Source organism: Elgaria multicarinata, chromosome 8 (genome assembly GCF_023053635.1).
Source record: "Elgaria multicarinata webbii isolate HBS135686 ecotype San Diego chromosome 8, rElgMul1.1.pri, whole genome shotgun sequence".
NCBI lineage: Eukaryota > Metazoa > Chordata > Lepidosauria > Squamata > Anguidae > Elgaria > Elgaria multicarinata.
The window spans coordinates 66,398,303-66,419,211 of record NC_086178.1 but is presented as its reverse complement, the minus strand read 5'-3'; the positions used below and the strand labels follow the sequence as shown (position 1 = coordinate 66,419,211).

At 41.1% G+C, this 20,909-nt stretch overlaps 1 protein-coding gene across 2 annotated transcripts in view; it reads right to left on the bottom strand.

Moving 5' to 3' along the window:
- FHIP2A (FHF complex subunit HOOK interacting protein 2A) overlaps positions 1-20,909 on the bottom strand; it is a 38,347-nt gene that overhangs the window by 14,102 nt on the left and 3,336 nt on the right. The window contains exons 2-11 of one of the 2 annotated variants that reach the window (XM_063132698.1): positions 14,671-14,749; positions 13,269-13,438; positions 11,930-12,034; positions 11,608-11,730; positions 8,260-8,298; positions 5,438-5,725; positions 2,905-3,101; positions 2,514-2,628; positions 2,329-2,405; positions 2,031-2,223 (exon numbers count right to left, since the gene is read on the bottom strand). In XM_063132698.1, the coding sequence (XP_062988768.1) occupies positions 2,031-2,223; positions 2,329-2,405; positions 2,514-2,628; positions 2,905-3,101; positions 5,438-5,725; positions 8,260-8,298; positions 11,608-11,730; positions 11,930-12,034; positions 13,269-13,438; positions 14,671-14,749 (1,386 nt within the window). The remainder of the gene's footprint in view (positions 1-2,030; positions 2,224-2,328; positions 2,406-2,513; positions 2,629-2,904; positions 3,102-5,437; positions 5,726-8,259; positions 8,299-11,607; positions 11,731-11,929; positions 12,035-13,268; positions 13,439-14,670; positions 14,750-20,909) is intronic. The other variant, XM_063132697.1, reaches the window with a different exon arrangement.

Below are 20,909 nucleotides of genomic sequence, written 5' to 3'. Positions count from 1 at the left end.
CCTGGGTTTCTTCCTCTATGGCCAGATCACTCTGTTTTCTTTCCATGTACAGAGAGATTGCTGGCATGCCCCTATGTGTGTGGAGAAAAGAGGAGCAATCCGGCTATGAAGGAAGAAACCAAAAGTAAAGATTCTGTGCACATCTTTACAGTGCTGCACCTATTCTGTAATGTTTAATATTTGGCCTTTTCTCAGGTATCTTCTTTGTGCTATTAACTGCAGGTCACTGACAGAGTAGCAGGCAAAAGATTCAACCCCAAGCTATACGTATATATACTTTACACTTAGTGCAATCAATATTTGGAAAGAGAAGCTTTGCTTTGTCAAACAACCATTACCTAAGCTTGGAGCAAAATCTAATCTATAACCGAGGTTTTATATAAGGAGAAGCAAACTTTTTAATTATTAGAAAAGATAATAAAACAGTACCCTGGAGTCCTACACCCACGCAGACCTCACTGCAGTCCGTACAGTTTAACTAATAGTTCCCAAAATAATAATCTATCACTTTCTGCAGTGCTTTACAATATTCTATGTTCATCCTCACAACAACTGCATAAGGCCAAAGAACAGTAACTTACTGCAAGAAATTGTAAGTCTGGAGTCTATCTGAATTCATAGCTGATCTTTGGAGTCTGGGAAGAAGGCTCCATGAAAACAGAGTGATTGATCGTAGTCTTGCCTGACTCCAGTCTCTTGGCCTGCCCAGCACTTTGGGGCTCTCATTACTCTGCCTACTCCTAGACTCAACCTTCTAGAAGTGCTGCTAGTCCTTTCTTTCAGATATTCCACCGTACCCACCCACCCCACCACTATCACCAGCTCTCTGAATCAACTGTCAGTTTTTTACAGTTTCAAACCCTGACAGATAGAACAAGGATCACAAGTTAGTGTGGTGGGTCACCCTGCTGAGGACAAAAAGTATGAAAAGCACCTGGTCTCAAGGTGTCCTGAGATGTTTCCATGGCCTTAGCTTTGGGTCTATATGTTGCCAACAAAATTCAAGCAAGTACAATACTAGTCCTGCATTCCCTACCAGCACAAACCACCCCATCTTTCCCCGTGAGTTAAGGTTGGATTCGATGGCCTTATAGGCCCCTTCCAACTCTACTATTCTATGATTATATGAAAATAGGAACATATGAAAAGCCATGATCTAACAGACCAAGGCTCTATTTAGTCTAGCACTCTGTTCACACAATGGCCAACTAGCTGCCGAAGGGAAACCTAATAGTAGACCATGAATGAAATAGCACCAACCTGTGTCTGTTCTCCAACAACTGGTATACAGAGGCATAGTGACTCTGATACTGGAGGTAGCATATAGCCATCAGGACTAGTAGCCAATAATAGCTTTATCCTCCATGAATTTGTCTAATCCCCCTTTAAAGCCATACAAATTGGTGCCCATCACTACATCATGTGGTAGCAAATTCCACAGTTTAACTATGCACTGTGTGAAGAAGTATTTCCTTATATTTGTCCTGAATCTCCCACAATCAGCTTCATGAGATGACCCAGAATTCTAGTATTATTAAGGGAGAAAACCCCTATCCACTTTCTCCACATCATGCATAATTCTGTACACCTCTATCATATCTCCAGAAACTCTCCTTTTTCCCAAGCTAAACTGTCCCAGACATTGTAACTTTTCCCCATTGGGGAGTTGTTCCCTTTTACACTGAACCCAGGACCTCCAGATATTTGTAATCCAGCGCCATATTCAGTGGATTACTCTCCCTCAAAACGGATGCTCCCCTAGGAATAGAAAACCAGTTGAAACCGTAGCAATTTGACTGCGATGTTGCTCAGCAGTTTCAATGCATTTTTTTTTTGGATATTGGATGTCTGAGGATGAACTGCTTGAGCAAAGCCAGGGTTTTTTTTTTGTGTGTGTGTGTGTGTTGTTGAATATTTGAAGGATCTAGTCATTAATAATGATCTAAACTCAGTTGTTTACAAGTGTAATCATACCAATCTTGACATTTGGGCAGACACTGTTGTGTACATGGTATATTATAATTTCTTACCTCATCTGAAATGTGATCACAGTGCTCAATTAAGCAATGTCGCAAGGGGTGTCTGTTGATGTCCGTAGGTTTTTCTGGCTCCCTCTGCTCTCCAAGGATAAAACAAACCATTTCATGCACCAAGGCATCGGAAGAAACTTGACGAACGATACGATGTAACAGGGCAGTTGATGTGAGAATCCCAATCTCTGAGCTGATCACAAGAAAGTTTCTTTTAGCAAGGGACATGAGTTCTTCCTTTAAAAAAAAAGGGGGGGAATAGCCAACCTCATTTTTAAATGGAAAAAACCCTACTTACGTTTGCATTAGCTGGGGTTCCATTACGCCAATGAAAAAACGTTCTCTCACTGAGCTTGCCATGGCAACAGCAGTTGTCTGAAAAACAGGGGGCACAGAGAGGTTGCCTTCCTGATTTAGAAAATATAATCTTCTAAACTTGCTTTGCATTGTACACAGATAATGGTTAACGCACATATCACAAACCTTGTGAGCTTCCTTAATAAGTTGATCACAGTAATCAAACCAGGACAGAAATGAAATCAAGGCTCTTTTCCCCGGAAAAGCAGATGCATCTTCTTTGTGGCTGTAGGAATCCAAGCTGAAGTTTGGGGGGGGGGGGGGGAGAACAGATATGTTTAGTATTTGTTCACATCACAGTATAACTAGAAGTAACATTTCTAACTAAGCACTTCGATAATGCCTGCATTTTATGGATGCTTGGAAGTTTTTATTTTTTTGAGAGTCACCTTAAACATAATCCACTTCAAGCATGAGGTGGGAAATGAACATTTACCGAGGTGTAGTTTAGAAATGCCTCACCTAACATGCACGAGGCATAAAACGTCATTCAAATAAGCTAGGGCAATATTCTTACCCCCAGTTAACTCCTTCCACTGTTTCAATATCCAAAGGGTCCATCGACTGAGGGAGGGCTTTGTAGAGAGAGGCCAGCCTGTCTGTCAGCAGTTCACACAAGCACGTACTCTGTGTCAAACATTTGGCAGCAGCTGGTTCGGGCAGACTCACTAGAAGCATGAGGCCTTCACAAGCTTTCACTGCTATTCGGCCATCCTGTCACACAAGAGAAAAGGCAGAAATAAAATACACTGCAATAAGTTGACACAGTCATTCTATCACTGCAGCTTCTATGTCCCGTTGTGGGGAAGTAATGCAACTTGTGGGAGACGTTCAAACCAATCCGCCACATATTTGCTGAGAAGGAAGTCCAATGAGTTTGTTACTTATTTAAAACATTTCTATACCAACCTTCAATCCAATTGCCGGTGTAGTTTATAATAACTAATAAACAATACAACAAAAATACGCACATAGAAAGGCAAGGGTTAAAACATAATTACAGTAAGGTGGTGGTAGGGAATGTATCAGGTTAAAAGCCTGGAAAAATTATAAAAAAGATCTTTGCCCGATGCCTTAAAGACATCAGGGTAAGCATCAGGTGAGACTTTCTGGAGAGGGAGTTCCACAAGCAAGGTGCTACAGCCTGATATCTGCCTTCTGTCTCACTTTAGATGGCAGGTGCCCCTGGAGAAGGTGCCTTGAAGATCTTAATGTAGAGGCAGGTTGATGTGGGAGAAGATATTCCCTCAAGTATTCTGTTTCTAAGACTTGTGGAGCTTTACAAGTGAGTCCCAGCCCTTTGAATTGTGCTCAGAAATGGACTGGACATCAGCAGAGCTCTTTACACAGTGGCGCAATGTGTTCCCGACGTCTGGTTCCAGTTAGCACCGGCTGTGTTTGGACTAAGTCATGCTTTCTTCCCACATACATTGTAGTAGTCTAGTCTGGAGATTCCCAGAGCATGGATACCAAAGCTCACTGCAGCTCACTTCTGCGCAACCTGTTCTGGATGGGGATGCACTCTTTCTGAAAGAGCAGGTTCGTGGCTATCTGGACAGGCATAACTTAGCTTCAGTTGTCTATGCTCTGGTAACCTCCAAGTTAGATTACTACAATGCGCTCTACATGGAGCTGCCTCTGAAGACAGATTGGAAGCTATTGGCTGTGAAATATGCGGAGGCCAGATTGAGAGCAGGGACCTGAAGGTCCAAATATATAACACCAATTCTGGTCTGCTTGCACTGGCTGCCTGTGCATTTCCAGGCCCAATTCAAGGTGCTGGTTTTCATCTATAATTCCTTACACAGCTTGGCACCACAATACTTGATATGGAGCACCTCCCATCTATACACTACAATTGTCATCTGAGGTCCTTCTCCAAGTGTCTCCCCTAAAGGAGGTTCAGAGGATGGAAATAAGGGAGAGGCCTTCTCAGCAAGGCCCGCCTGGTGCCAACATTGTCATCTTTTCGGCACCAGGTTAAGACCTTCCTTTACTCCTAGGCATTTGACAGCACATGACAGGGTTTTTAATGGATCCTGGGATTTTTTTTATTGTTGATTGTTGAAATTGTTTTTATATACATTTGTACGTAAATGGATTTTACATTATGTTACAATATTATATTTTTAAGGTTTTAATCTTTGCATACTGCCCAGAGAGCTTTGGCTATTAGGCTGTATAGAAATATAATAAATGAAAAATTGAAATGAATGCTCATGCACTTTAGCCTGACATGCAAACACAGCCAATATGTGTCCTTTATTTTAGTAGTTACTCTTTAGAGCAAGAGTAAGCAACTTACACCATGTCCCTGAGAAAATTGTAAGCTGCCTGTGGGCTTTGGTTACAAATTAATTTGCAGCCGTCATACAGTAAAGAGGATAAATGACAACCGTTTACCAAAATTAACCAAGCTTTCACACATCAGCTTCTCTGAAATGTCAGCTCACAATTTCAATCAGATTAAAATGTTTCTGTACACCTGGAATCAGCAATGCTTTGACCTGGTTCGCACGATCAAAAAAAGCCACCTACAACAAGCCATGCCTCCTGGGTTAAGACAACATGACAAGCAACCAGATGTTAATTATGGAAATCGTATCCCATGCACTGGGATTTAAATAAGCCCCAGTGGCTTATTTTGATGGTGAAAACCAGCCCAATGTTCTCAACAACCTACCTGAATGGAATATTTAACTGAACTTGGGAGGGCAGGAGACATTCAATGTGAGGAAGACATTCCAGGTGAGGAAGTGTTTTCCCAAAACAGAATATTTTCACACAAAGCAACAGTGATGATATATGTGTTAAAAGCGAAGAAAAACACAACCACCACATTTATACCAATGTTATCCAAAATACGCTTATAATGTGTTTATAGCTTATTATGTGTTTAGAGGCCTCTAGTGCCCACCCCAATGAATGCTTTTTCCCATTATTACTGAGCAATCAATAAAAAACCCTTCAGATCTCCTCCCCTGCTCTATGTAATGACATATTTTAAAAAACAAAACATTAATTTTGCCACATTTGACAGAGTCACTCACTGGACTTTTGGTGAGATTGAGCAGAGAGTTCACCAAATTATAGTCCCCATGTGGACGAACAGCCAACGCCTCAGGAGGTGAAGGGATGCTTAATTCATCTAGACTTCTGGACAGGTCATCTGCCTGCTGAGGAAGGTCGTTCGCTCTCTCTGCTTGCTCTGCTCCGCTTGATGTTTCTCCAGGCTGAACAGACTGTCCTGTATCTGTCGCCAGAGAATCTTGGCCTTTTAGCACGTCTTCTGCAATTAGGCTTGCCGCACCTTTTGAAGCCAGCCCTTTTAGCTTGTTCTGAAAAGCGTTCGATCCAGACAGAGAATTACAAAGATAAAAATGGTATTTGCTCTCAATCAGAAATATAGCAAAATGAATGCTTCCTAACTAAAACAGGCAGAAACGCAAAGCCTATTCAGAATGAACCAAGAAACAGAAACAGTCAACTGGTGTGTTGAAGAAGCTGATTGCAGACTCTCTCAACTTTTCAAACACTGAAATGTATACATTTCAATATGAGAAGACTGTCCCATGAGGAAGCTCTTTGTTATGGCTCTGAGGGTTTGAAAACTTTTAATCACAGAATGTATCTTTGAATCAGTAAGAAATTGTATCTGAGAAGTAATTCACTTCAGCCAGCATTGAGAAGCTCAAAGTTTTTATTGTCCTTCTATGTTTTTTATAGACACCAAAAGTCTACATCCAACAAGCAGTCATCCATATATTTTGTGCTGGATCTCTTCAATTATTATCTTGTGATTATTTGAAATGTGTACATTATATAGTTGTATTATTAAAACTCATTATAAAATGTGTTAACCCTAGTAGTTTACTTCTTCTGTTCCTTGCTTTCCAACTAAAACACTTCTCATCAATAAAGTTAGATGCAGCTGCCCCATAAGGTTAGAAGGAGTTGCCATGTTAAAAAGTTGAACAGGCATGTGAATACTTTGTACTGCACAAATCTTCCACGAGTTTTAAAATCAGGTGTGGCAACTATACACATACTATTCTTCCATGTGAAAGCAAGCATACAAGTGCAATGGAGCCAAGACTAGATCACATAATTCTACATAAGCGTTTAGCTTTGGCTGTTCCTGATCTGATAAGCAAAGGGAAAGTTGAAGTACCTCATGTGGACAGAATTAACAGCAATTACAGTCTGTACAGAAAAGATAATAAATAACCCACAGGCTGAAGCCCTTCTTCAACTTCTGTCTTTTAAACCAGTCTTTGTATCAGTCAGTTCAATAGGTGTGCAAAGAAACAGCCTTTCCTTATTCTATTGAGCCACCAAACTAAATGGATATCATTTGATTTGTTCAATCTTCAGTAGACCTGTCACATTTACTCTATGCAGGCAACCTTTCGACACCAACACATTCAACAGAAAATGTGATTTTAAGGTCAAGACCCCAATCCACCTTATCTCTCTGGTTCTGGAAATACAGCTTCAGATTCCAATCTAATCATATTTCTAAGCTACAAACCTCTAAGAAAAACAAAAGATATTCTGAGAACCAGGAGTTACTTTCAGGAAATCTGTGCCTGTGACTATAACAAGATCATGAAACCTTTACCAGAGGCTGCGAGTTTCTCGTTTCACCTTTTTCAAGTATACTCCTGCATATAAATCTGCTTCAGATTTGTAGGAAGGCCTTCACGTTTGCCAACAAGCACAGCTTCAAAAACATTGATATTCATCATAGTAGAAAAAACTATGTCATTATAAAGTTAATGGCTCTCATGCCATACCCTTTTTATAATCAGTAGGAAAACACTCCTCTGTTAAAAACAGCTTGCATAAACACCAAATGTGCACCTTTCTATTGGGATGCTTTAAACGGGATTCCTGTCCTGAGCAGAGGGTTGGACTCAATGGCCCCCTCCAAGTGTACAATCCTATCCTTGAACAATATTTTATAGTCAGACTTAGCTTTTCTTCCTGGCAGATGCTAGAAGAACATGCAACACTCTCCATGCGTCACAGACAATGAACTCATAGCTATTATATAAAAATAAAATACCGTATTTCTTCGATTGTAAGACGCCATCGATTGTAAGACGCACACTAATTTCAGTACCACCAACAGAAAAAAAAACCCTAAGACACACCTGCAATTCTAAGACACATCCCATTTTTAGAGATGTTTATATGGGAAAAAAGTGCATCTTAGAATCGAAGAAATAGGGTATATCTAATATAGGGTGATTCCCAATCGGGGAAGGGAAAGATGAGATAAGTAATAGTGTGTAGAAGAATCCCTGCAACTACAAAAATACCTGATGAGTTTCCAAATGGATTAGATTTAGTTCCTTCCTGGGCTGGGTATTAGAGCCAATTTAAAAGTGAAACTGACTATGTAAAAGCAATGTATCGCTGTGGCGTAATACGCAGCTGGCATAAGGTTTAAATTGTGCCAGCTCCGATGCGTACAGCATTAGTGTGCCAATATGCACTTGGGTCATGGATTCCTGGTGTACGAATAAAACAAAGGTACAGCTGAGGACCCAATTTAAACATGACACTGTTGCATGCAATCGTACCAGGAAGTTTTTAGAAGGCCAGTGTCTCTTTTAAAGTGGGCCTTAAAACTGCAGAGTGGAGGTAGCAGTAGTGGATGCACTGAAGTTTGCCCAGTTCCAAGCTGTCTGTTTTCCCCTGAGTTAGTGAAGAATATAGATCACACCAGTACAGTGGCTGACTGGAATCTGCTCCCCATATTACAGGGTTAGTGGGTTGCAACAACAAGACCATTTATGCATCAAACTCAAGAAGACAAGTAAGGTTCACTTTTCTGCTCATGCAGTTCTGAAGCCCACCTGCTCACCTGCCTCCTGGAAGTGTGTAGGACAGGGTCTTGAATCACCTAATAGGAAAGTTTAATGAAATAGGTTCTATGTTTTCTGATCACCACCACCAAAGGACTTCACTACCAGACCACTGAGGAGAGCAAGATCAAGCAACAGTTTTGCTGAACTTAACAGAAAGAAAAGAAACCCAATTCAGGTCAGCGGCAAGTGATACGTGGAAAGCATCGCTTTGGGTTCAGATAAAAAATAAATTTTAAAAAATCAAACCTTTCACTGGAATAAATTTTTATAAAATCCAAGCAAAGCTAACCCTATGACCTTTTGGGGGATGCATGGATTGTATATTTTCACTTCAAACTGTATTCAAGACAACAACACATAAAATAAGCAGCATAAAGATCTTGCCCTGAGGGAATGGGAGAGGAAGCCAACACAGCTAGCTCCCAGGGGTAGCTCCTCCTTCCCCCAACTGCCACCAAAAGGGTGTCTGAGGTCATACCTTGATCTGAGAGGATGGGATAAGAAACAAGATTGGGCTTGAACTCAAAAGAAGAGAAACTGCAGAAGAGAAGAAAGAAAAGAGCAACAGACCAGCCCAGACCAAAAGGACAACAGATACAGTGCAAACCCTGCGTTCAACTGATGTGTTCCCATCCATCTGGGCAACTGGAACATGGATCACTCTCATCCTTCCTCCCCAACTTCCTCCCAATTCCTTTCCTTGGGTCTCCTGTCTTTTTAGATTGTGAGCCCAAGGGTCTAATAGCTGGTTCTTGTAAGCTGCTCTGGGGGTCTTTTAACTCAAGAGTGAGATGGAAATGCTTTGAATGATTGAATGAATACGTTTACTTAGTTTATAAGAGAAAATAATAAGAGAAATACAGCAGTGTTGCCTATATTCCATGCTTCTGTAGTATCATCACAAAAGCAAAGAATCTGCTGAGATATATGTGAGCATCCAATAACTGCAACTGCCTTTTAAAAAAAAGTTTCTAGCCCTGGTTATGGAGACAGAACTTGAAATTATACAAGGAATCTTTGGCAAAGGCTCAGAAGCTACCAGGAGGCTGGAAGCTGTTTCCAGACATCAAAAGGCAATAATAAAACATCTCAGAAGTATGCCCCATTGAGTTCAATGGGACTTACTTCTAGGTATGTGTGCATAGGACTATAACTTTATAAGCCTTCACCCATGTCTACTATTCCTTGCTTCTCTGATCCTGACAGATTCTGTGGGCTTTCCATTGGAAGCAATTTAGCCACTGTGGGAATGCTGGACAAGACAGGCCTTTGGTCTGATCCAACAGTGCTCTTACATTCTTACACCTAGTCAAGTTTTATGCTATCCTTTCCTTGCTTCAAAGTTAAAAAATCAAGTTTTTTAGACTTTAATCTTGGTAAAAGAATATGTGCAAACACAAATGTATGCAAACACACGTAATTTGTTTAACTTAATGTAATTGAAGAATTGGGGTTGACTGGTAAAGACTTCCTTACACAGATTATAACAATCACTATAGAAAAGTTTCTATAGAAAACTCATTCAAAGTACCATTCAGGTGAGGACTCTAATACGGCAGCAAATGCCATTCACCCTGTATAATTCTTTTCCAAAGGCCTGCTTCCAATACAATGTTTCAAATCGATGAAAAATGTGAAGACGCTACTTGCCATGACTTTTATTGACTGATTGTGTGTGCAAAATTGGAATGTTTTACTGAAAGTGCCTCACTGAGTTCTGGTTGTGTTCTTCAGATCCTTCTGAAGAGTGAGAAAAACAAAAACAAAAACATTCTCACGCAGGCAAAAGGAGGATAAAATTTTGCTCTGAAGGGGAACTGGGAAGCTGCCTGGAGGCTGTGCAATGGCACCGCTAAAGCTGCCATGAGAGGCCCACCCTCTCCCTACTGCAGCATGTAAACTAATTGTATATGCCAGTGATCAGTCTATGAGCAGGAGACCTCTGTAGAATAGCTTTATATAAGCCAGGACTTCATATACTTCCTTCCAACATATTGTTTTTCCACTCCTACGCTCAGCTGTAATTTCTGTGGTCTCCAAGATGACAAGGACTGACAGAAACTTGGCTTTCTCTCAAAAAGATACTGTATATTGCTAGACAGGACTGTGAACGATACAGCTCCATATTTAAACTATATATCCCAGGAAGATGCAGAATGTTAAGTGCAGCATCTGGCCACTGACATTTTGGTGGCAAACAAATCCTCAGAGCCTGGATTCCTATGTCACTGCAAACATTTTCTACTCCTCACTGTTACTTTCACTGAAAATTATTTAGAAAGAAAGTAAAACTGAAAAGAAAAAGCTCTGTGCAGAATGTTATGGGGGAATTGTAAAAAGAGCACAGGACAATGACCCAGAATTCTGTTCCCTTTCCAGTTACTGACGACGTATACCAGACACTCATGCTGACTATCACAGAGGTTGACTGGGGTTTTGCAGTGAAGCTCCAGAAAGCCAATCTCAAATGACATACGCTTAGTTTGATACATTCCGTCTAACGAATATGGGGTATCTAGTTTTCTAGGCACCAACATGGCCAGCACTGGTGTTTCAGACATATTTTCAAGGGGCTCTCGTGGTAAACAAGCATAGAGAGTGGTTACAGCCAGGGGTTGCTTGAAACTCAGGAGATCTTCTGACTTCTCTCTATTATTGCTGGACAGGGGAGCTTCAAAAGGTTCTCCAGGGCTATGGCCCATGATGACCCACCCACCAATCACGTACGCTAATGATGTAGCTAGCACTTCTAGATGGTGGAATTGGTACCCTGGCTGTTAACAACCTCCAAGGCCTCCATCAACATCCACTGCAATGACATGGGTGGAGGTACGCTGCTCTTCTCCCTACTGATATACATGCCCTCCAGTAATGTTATAATGAGGAAAAGCAACCCTAAAATTGCAGAGAGAGAGGCTTGGATCTTATAATTACTATTTTGCATTTATTTAATATGAACAGTGTGTTGGATTGTGTACAGAACACTGTTCATGTTTCTATGTGGAGGGTGTACAATCTAAGGTACATATTATAAAAGTGAAAAAAATGGTTCTGTGATTAATTGGCCCTTAAAGCAGTTCAACTCCCCTTTGGTTCTCACTGGGGGGAAAAAGAGTTAAATCAAAAGGAAATCAAAAATACAAACACTATCCTTGAGCTATTTTGTTCAGGAGCAGTACACAAACAGCGTTAAGATCTATTGTGGTGTTCTGATGTACCTAGAAAAAGTACCTGCATACCTTGGGGTGAAATGAAGTTTATAAAAGAACAAAATTTGCTATATCCTTCTTAGGATGCCTTTTCAGTAATAAAAATCCAATTACCAAGTTATAATATCTACCCACCTCAAGGAAGAAGTTAACCAAGTATGGATCTTGTTTCAGCTTTGCACACACTGTGCAGAGAAACTGGATTTCTTCGTTTTCTGTGGGCGTTGCCAAGACTTCACCACAAAGTCTGATTAATTTCTGTCAAAGGAATCATCATCATCATCATCATCATCATCATCATCATCAAGCAGCTATAGAAAATAAAACCCCAATAGAAATCCTGGTGATATTCTAGAATTTTGCTGTCAAAGTTCTAAAATCAGCAAAACCAAAAACATTATACCCAATATTAAAAAAGAATCAATAAAAACGTATCCCTTGAAAACAAATTCAGTACCTGTACAGGCCTGTGTACATTTATGTGTGGGAGAAGAGGCTGTTGTATTCTTCCCAGAAGTTTTGTATAAAATGATAAAACCTGCTGTTTCATGCCAGGAGGACACTAGAAAACAGAGATACAACATACATGAAGTAAAAACAATGTGGAGACTAATAAACAAAAGCACAAGGAAGCATTGAAACATTAGTCAGTTACAATAACTGGTTACTTCTATAACAAAGAGATTTGGTACAAAGCTGCCATATAGATCCAAATCAATTCAGAGGAGTTCTTTGCAATGTACATGATATAGGTCAGAGGTGCAGAACCTCAGCCTGGGGGTCCCAATGCAGCCCCCCAGAAGACCATGACCCTTTCCCCCAACCACTGATCGTTTGGTAATTTCCCAGATTTTGTGCACTTTTTTCCTCCATTCTAAAAGCTTGGAATGCCCCTCGTAGGTACCGGCAGCAAGAGCTTTAAACTATAATATGCTGGTATTTCGGCATCACCCGTTTTGCCTTTGGCTCCCTCCCACCAATGGAATGTGCCCCCCCCCAGCTTCTCTGAAATGGAATATGGGCCCTGTGCTGAAAGAGATTCTGCACCTCCAGTATAGGACATATCAGCATTTCAAATGACATGGACTGAGATCCAGAGAGGTCCCCGCTTCTGCATATATTGTTTTATAGGGCTGCCTTAGTACTGAGATTTGTACTGATATTGTTTATGTATTTATTTATTTATTAAATTTATATACTGCCCCATAGCCAAAGCTCTCTGGGTGGTTTACAATATTGGCTTATTGACATTTGTAATTATTCAAAGCATATCAAGTTTTATTCGTATGATATGCTGGCATGATATTGTGGAAGTAGAAAAAAAGGTAAAACATATATTAATTAATTAATTAATAACAAAGAGCTATCACATGGACATTCATAGACAAATTTTACTCCTGGCATCAGCCTCCCACATCTCTTCAAGTGGTGTTGTGGGCAGGGTGCGGTGTACCAAGATGGGGAAGCACAAAAGGTCCTGTGTGCAAGTTGTATAAGGTTCTTTCAATCCTTAGTACACTTTCAACTAAATTTCAGGCTCATGTCTGTTGGATCCTATTGGATTTATTGATTCTTCCAAGAGAGTTGTAGAAGAGTGTGATGTCTTTGGAAAATGTTCAGCAATTCTTCATCAATATTTAACAATACCAACACAACAATATTTCATTATCAGTAGGATTAGAAAAATATGAGAACTCAAAACTCCAGATACTGAAAGAGAATACCCAAATTAAGCATGTACCTTTATATCCAATCACAGAATCTGAGCTTTCTGTAGCACAACTTGAAATACTTACATCAGCTTTGCCCAGGGTGTACAAAGTCTCCAAGATCTTGTGATGTAGCAAATATTCCATGCAAGGCCCTGTTTCCCCAGATTCCCTCTCATTCTCTTCCTGAACTAAAATATCCAACATCTGCTCCAGGTGGGATGGAATATTGGTATCGGTCACTGGAGCTTTGTCATCTACAGAAAGAGTTGCCAACAAAAATACAGTCTCTTGTCTCAGTTAAAAGTATCCTTGCCATTACACTCAAAGCCATTGAATTTGTTTTTGTTTTAAAGCATATTTTTCATGTAAAAGGAGAAACAGAAAAATATAAAACTGTATTTGTTACTTCTGCTATCAAATACGTGTGCCTGTGTGGAGCTGCCCTTCATATCAAAATGAGTAGGGATGACTTTGATGGTGTGGAGTGTCTACGATATATTTTAAATAACTATCTAGGACCATAACTTTCCAAAAGGGATAGAAACAAGGTGACTGAGCTTTTTTAATTACATTGCTGGCACCACATGTTCAACAATAATCTCAGCTGCACACCAGGGCCAATGTCAAAGTGGGCATGGTTGGGCAGGGCCCACACCCCAGCAGGGCCCCACTGATGAGACCCCTGGCCTTTCTCCTCTTTACCATTGCAAACTGCTTGTTCACCTGTCTCTCACTCTGACCCAGACAATGGCAGTGGTGAGAAAGAGAAGCCACTTCACACCTGCTCCCTGTCTCAGAGCCTGTGAAACAAGCAACGGCAGGAAAGAGGTGGAGGAGCATTAGCAGCTGGTGACAATGGCGGTGAGAACGTAGATTCGCCGAGGGAGGGGGCCCATGGAGGAGGCTTTGGCCAAGGGCACTCAAAAACCTGGAGCCAGCACTGCTGCTTACACACTCTCTACATGTTATTTACATTTTGTACAAGCATTTTCCTCTGTTAAATCTCACTAGAAAACATATTTAATTTATGGGGGGAAATAAATAAATTTTTGATCTTATATTGGTGTAAATTCATATAACAAGTTTATATAGTATTTATTAGTTCCAGGACCCTGAAAGCAAAGGTGATGTAATTTTATATGATAAATCTAGAAACAATTTTTACTGCCATGTTGCAAGCATATAAATAATCCAAGGGGCAGGTTTGCTATTCCCTCTTATGCAACTGTCTACAAATAACTGTCATTGGAACACAAAGAGGAACAAGGTCATAGGATCAAATTGCAACATCTAAAGACATCAGATCTCTGTGTTAGCATAACTGAATGTGTTTTGAAAATAATTGTGAAGTGTAACAAGCGAGGCCTACCAACTATATCCCCCTTAATTTTATTATGTCCTTGTCCCACATCATCACTTTTAAGTGACAACGAAGTATTCTCTTCTCCATACTTCAATGACGAAGATGCAAAGAACTTTCTCTTACCTGACGTCTCTATGTAGTAATGGGTAATTGCCTTCCAGTGGTAAACAAAGTCTTCTTGCAATGGAAGGGATGGCGCAAGCTAAGGAAAAGAAATAAGGAACAGTCTCAAGATATTTTGCAATTTTTTGCCTGTAGGAAAACCTACAAGTTAATTCACTTAATGCTTCCAAACATAGGTGTGCCACAGAACAAAAAATATATCCTACAATGGAGCCTTTGCCCCTGATCTTGGGAAGCAGGCACACGTGTGTAGGGGGAACTTCCCAGCTGCAGTCAATGGAAGACCAAAGTGAATGTCAGTGGCGCTTTTTCTGTTATAGCCAGCAACAGCAGCTCTATGCCTACTGAGGGCTCTAAGCACAGCCTCTAGACTGGGCCTTTTTCAAGTTCATTCAACAGAATAAAATGAAGCAGTCAAATCAAGCAGCCCTAGCCAATCTGTATTTTATGACTCCTGGGGCATAGATATATTTTAGACTCCCCTTAAGCTAACTCTACAGTTTGCTTCAGATGCTCTCACAAGTGTACTTGAAGGGATATCTGTCTCAATAAGACATTGATATGGAAGACATTGATATGGAATCCTAAAAAAAAAATATCGGCGTACTTATATGACCTCATTTTCTATTACTTAAATGGCCTTGTAACGTACAATATATTACAATTGTTCTTTGCAGGAGCGGGGCGGAAAGAGGGTTACATCCTGTCTATCCACACGTGTGCAGAATTATAGAAACTTGGCAGCAGAGGGGTAGGGGTGTGGGTGTGGATACAGCTATACCAAAATACTTGGACTGGCTTGCAGAACAGTTCTCCCTGACCATGCCAAGTCTCCATACCAGCAGCTTCCAGAAGTACATTGCTTCAGAATGTAGGCTTTCCACTCAATGAAGGCTATCCATGTGGACAACTATTTTCAAGCACAGCTGCTCAAATGTGGAACCCTGACATGTGGAAATGGGATCAATGGATTCTAACCAACTGGTGCTGCCCTGCTGACGGAATGCTCTCTGATCCAGCAGAGGCTTCTTTCAATGGAATGGGGAGGGAGGTGATAGTCAGCAATTTCCATGTCCCCCTGCAATGCCCTGCACTGCCTCTCATGCTGTTCTGTGGAGCCTCCCAGCCCCCAGGAGCAGATCTGAGGGGTGCAGGTGGGTGCAGCAGGGTGTCAAAAACCACGTCCCTCCCTGTTCTACTGACAGCAGCCTTCAATGGATCAAAAAGGATTCTGTCAGTGTAGTGACATCAATTAGATACAACCCAGTAGTATTCTGATCTTCCCTTAAGTGGCTCAGCTACTCTAGGGTAAAAAGTCACCCAAAAATACAGTTAAAATAAGCTTTTAACTGCACGTTTCCCTTGATCTTTAAGTAACACGGAAGAAATTAAAGCCAAAGGATACCATTTTGTGAGCCAGATTTCTTTAGTTTTGCTGCTGGATTACTATTGTTACTGTTAAAATAAACCACCTTATGACTACATCAAAGTAGACACACACACACACACACACACACACACACACACACACAGCTTCCTAGAAAGGAAGACAGCTGTAGGGGATGAAGAGCTTGTTCTGCATTTTTTTACAGACTGCACATTTTAAAAGATGGCGCACCAAATAGGTGATATTAGAAACTGACCCTTGACGGATACATTTCTGCTCTTGGCTTTTATTTCGTTCTCATAACCTTTCAAGGTGAATCCAGGACTCATAAAAGGTATCAGGATGCAGCTTGCATTTCTAATGCAAGCAATCATTCATCTGAAGAACTGCAGCAGCGTTGCAGGCTTCCTTGACCCTGACCTTCTCTCACAACATCACCTTCAAAAGACTGTCAGCTCTTTAGGACTCTTCCTCCCACCCACCCACCCCCATCATCTTCCCTAAACTAGTTTCCAAGCCTTTACCAACAGCATGGTAGGCGAAGTTCAACAGCTGTAGGTATTTCAATCACTGGATCTCCAAGCCCGGTAAAGTTATATCTATTGAATACCTGCCCATCACACAGCTATTAAAAAAATACAAAGCTTTTATCAAGGGCAAAAAGTGGCTGCCCTTCTGTTCTTATTGGTCGGGGGGGGGAATTCTGGGCCATAACTTGAGTGACAAAAAACAGGACACTGATTTACCGCTCTGTCAGAATATAAGTTGCGGAATCAATGCATATAAAATAAAAAAAATCTGAAAGAAAGATAGAGGAGAGTAGTAAAGAGCTAACCCTTATAGCCAACTGTCCATCCCCCCACAACGTCCAAATGTTTTGGAAAAGGGGTCTCTAATCTGTTCTCTGCATGGGCAACCCAACTCAGTGTTTCACTAAAAGGGATGGGGCCTCCAACACACATAATAAGCACCCTTGTCAATAAAGGGATCCCTACTTAGGGAGGAAAGCAATGTTTCTGAGACACAGATGTCCACCCCATAGCACAGCTCATGCCAATACATCCCACCAGATAGCAGATCAACAAGGGTCATCAATACCAACAGTAGTAATCATGCTTAAAAATTACGTCTGTCCCCAGTTATAGATATTTTATTTAACTGTAGGGCACAATCATATGTAGGTTTAGTCAGAAAAGGCCTACAACTCCTAGTATTCCCCAGCCAGGATGCATAGCATTGTCCCCTTAGCTGATCAATTGATTAAATCTGCATGGTTTGCACATGCATAAAACAATACTACTGAAAAGAATGTACTTGTTTTAGTTGATGCACACACATGATATCTTGGAGGTAGGTATCTTGGAGGTAGGTATGGGGTATCTTGGAGGTAGGTATGGGGGAGAGAATGCCTCTTCTAAGATGCTGCCTGCTACCCACAGTTTTTGTTCATCCTTGTACTGGAAAAATTGATTTTTAAAAAACAAACAAATTGCTGCTTATATTTAAGGCTGCAATCCTGGGAGTAAGCACTATTGGCACATATGGAACTTTCTTCTGAGTAAACATCCTGTTATTCAAGTAGAAGGTTTTTAATAGAATAATTTAAGTGTTCAGTTCACTAAACACTGCAGTCCTACATCTTAATGGTCAGGTTCTTTCCTTATTTTTAATACTACAAGCAATGGCACACCTATTTTTGATTATTTTTTTCACAATATTTTTTAAAAATAAAAAGAATGACAGCAGGATTTATAGTTTGATAGTACAGCAGACAAGCTGCCATTTCTAATAAATTTGACATATGCCTGATTTGATGTCATAGGCCAACATCTGGCATTACCAAGAATGGAATTAAATTATAATGCCAGATCTTAGCTGCATTCTTAGGAGTGACTTGCAAAATGAACTGAGATCTCAATAGCATAGCCTGCTGGATTTTATATTTATATACATACACATAAAAATTATATAATTAAAGTATTGGAGTTGCAATATCATTCTCGAAAAGGAAGCCCAAATGCACTACATGCAAATTCCAAAAGCATCTAAATTCATTTCTTACTGGATGGTGGGAGGCAAAGAGCTCCACTGCCACTTCTCCTTCAGCTCAAGAGAACATAGGAAGCTCGGAAGCCTCTGAGTTTGGGGCTTCCAAGCAGCAAAGGCGCAGTCTATAGGATTGCACCTTTAGTGCCACAAATTCTGTATGCTGATATCTTCTTCCTAGGAGTGAAGAAGTGTTGCTGGTGTCTAACGGTGTTCAGTAGAAGTAATCTATTTTAGATGTCATGTTCCCAGAAATTGAATATGTTTAAAAGCACTCTTTGCCTAATATATTGCATTCTGTATACATTACATTGCCTGATACATTGCATATTGTGTTTATTGATTCCAAAGGTGATGAACGCTGAGGATCGTCTCATCTCTAGCTATGTTAGTTCAAAGAGTCAGAAAATGAAAATAGGGAAAAGACAGAAAAAGGAAGCAGCCAATTTTATGCACTGAAGTCAGTGGGTTTAGTGCCTAACTCAGTGGTTCAGTTCAGAATTTCTTAGTTAATTAACCATAGATTTCTGTTACATTTCAACTGGGAAACTACAGAAAGCCTATATACACCAGTTGCTTTTATTTATTTATTTATTTATTTATTTTATTACATTTATATACCGCCCCCCAGCCGAAGCTCTCTGGGCGGTTTACAACAATTAAAAATAGTAATCATTAAAAGTATACAAAATTTTTAAAAAACATAAAAACAGTATAAAAACAACAACAGTATCCATTTAAAACAACAATTCTGGGGTCCATTAAAACAAACTTAACGTTATTAAATGCTGTTAAAATGCCTGGGAGAAGAGAAAGGTCTTGACCTGGCGCCGAAAAGATAACAACGTTAGCGCCAGGCGAGCCTTATCGGGAAGATCATTCCACAGTCGGGGGGCAACCACTGAGAAGGCCCTCTCCCTTGTTGCCATCCTCCGAGCTTCCCTCGGAGTAGGCACTCGGAGGAGGACCTTAGATGTTGACCACAGTGTACGGGTAGGTTCATGTCGGGAGAGGCGTTCCATCAGGTATTGTGGTCCCAAGCCATGTAGGGCTTTATAGGTTAAAACCAGCACCTTGAATTGGGCTCGGAAACATATAGGCAGCCAATGCAAGTGGGCCAGAATCGGTGTTATATGCTCAAATCTTCCTGTTCCAGCTATCAATCTGGCCGCCGCATTTTGCACAAGCTGCAGTTTCCGGACCATCTTCAAAGGCTGCCCCATGTAGAGGGCGTTGCAGTAATCTAATTTGGAAGTTACCAAAGTATGGACAACTGAAGCTAGGTTATCCCTGTCCAGATAGGGGCGTAGCTGGGCCACCAACCGAAGTTGGGAGAAGGCACTCTGTGCCACCGAGGCCACCTGTGCCTCAAGTGACAAAGATGGTTCTAGGAGAACCCCCAAGCTACGAACCTGCTCCTTCAGGGGGAGTGCAACCCCATCCAGAACCGGTTGAACACCCCCCATCCGATCAGAGGAACCACCCACCAGCAGCATCTCAGTCTTGTCTGGACTGAGCTTCAGTTTATTAGCCCTCATCCAGTCCATTGTCGCAGCCAAGCACCGGTTCAGCACATCCACAGCCACACCTGATGAAGTTGAAAAGGAGCAGTAGAGCTGCGTGTCGTCAGCGTACTGATGACAGCGCACTCCAAAACTCCAGATGACCGCACCCAACGGTTTCATGTACATGTTAAACAGCATGGGGGACAAGACCGACCCCTGTGGAACCCCATACCGAAGAGTCCACGGGGCCGAGCAATGTCCCCCAAGCACCACCTTCTGGAGCCGTCCTGCTAAGTAGGAGTGGAACCACTGCAATGCAGTGCCCCCACTCCCAGCTCAGCCGTTCCAGAAGGATACCATGGTCGATGGTATCGAAAGCCACTGAGAGATCAAGGAGAATCAACAGAGTCACACTCCCCCTGTCTTTCTCCCGACATAGGTCATCATACAGGGCGACCAAGGCTGTTTCCGTGCCAAAGCCAGGCCTGAAACCCAACTGAAATGGATCCAGATAATCAGTCTCATCCAAAAGTGTCTGGAGCTGTCCCGCCACCACCCGCTCAAGGACCTTGCCCAGGAATGGAACATTTGCTACCGGCCTGTAATTACTAAGATTTTCCGGGTCCAAGGAAGTTTTCTTCAGGAGTGGTCTCACTACCGCCTCTTTCAGACGGTCTGGGACCACTCCCTCTCGTAGAGAGGCATTAATCACCTCCTTGGCCCAGCCGGCTGTTCCATCCCTACTAGCTTTTATTAGCCAAGAGGGGCAAGGATCCAGAGCAGAGGTGGTTGCAGTTTTGAGTTTTATTGACATTTTAGCATGGACTGTCTCTAGAATTATATATGGAATCTGAAGTACAAATAAACAGAGAGTATTAGATTATAATATATAGTTACTGTACTTCATGTGATCTGTACTACATCATTTTTAACTTTTACTTAATTTAAATGTATTAACTGAGATAAATGTATTTACTCAGAACAAAATCCAATTCTACGCTCAAAACAGAGCTGCAACCAATCTTGGCATCCTGACAAGTATATTTGCATGATATGCATGTTTGCCATCTTTACGTTTTCAAATGTACCTGAAAACATCATTACGTGCACCTAAAAATACAGTATGTGAATCTAAATTAGGAGAACAAAGATCTCTGAGGTTAAGGGATTAACATGACAAGAGGCTATACAAACTAGGATTGTATAACTTTTTATTAAATAAAAAGGTTTTCTCTATAAAGATATTGTTGACCTAGCACGGGACTATGCTGCATTGTGAGGCAGTCAAATTTGTCAAAGAT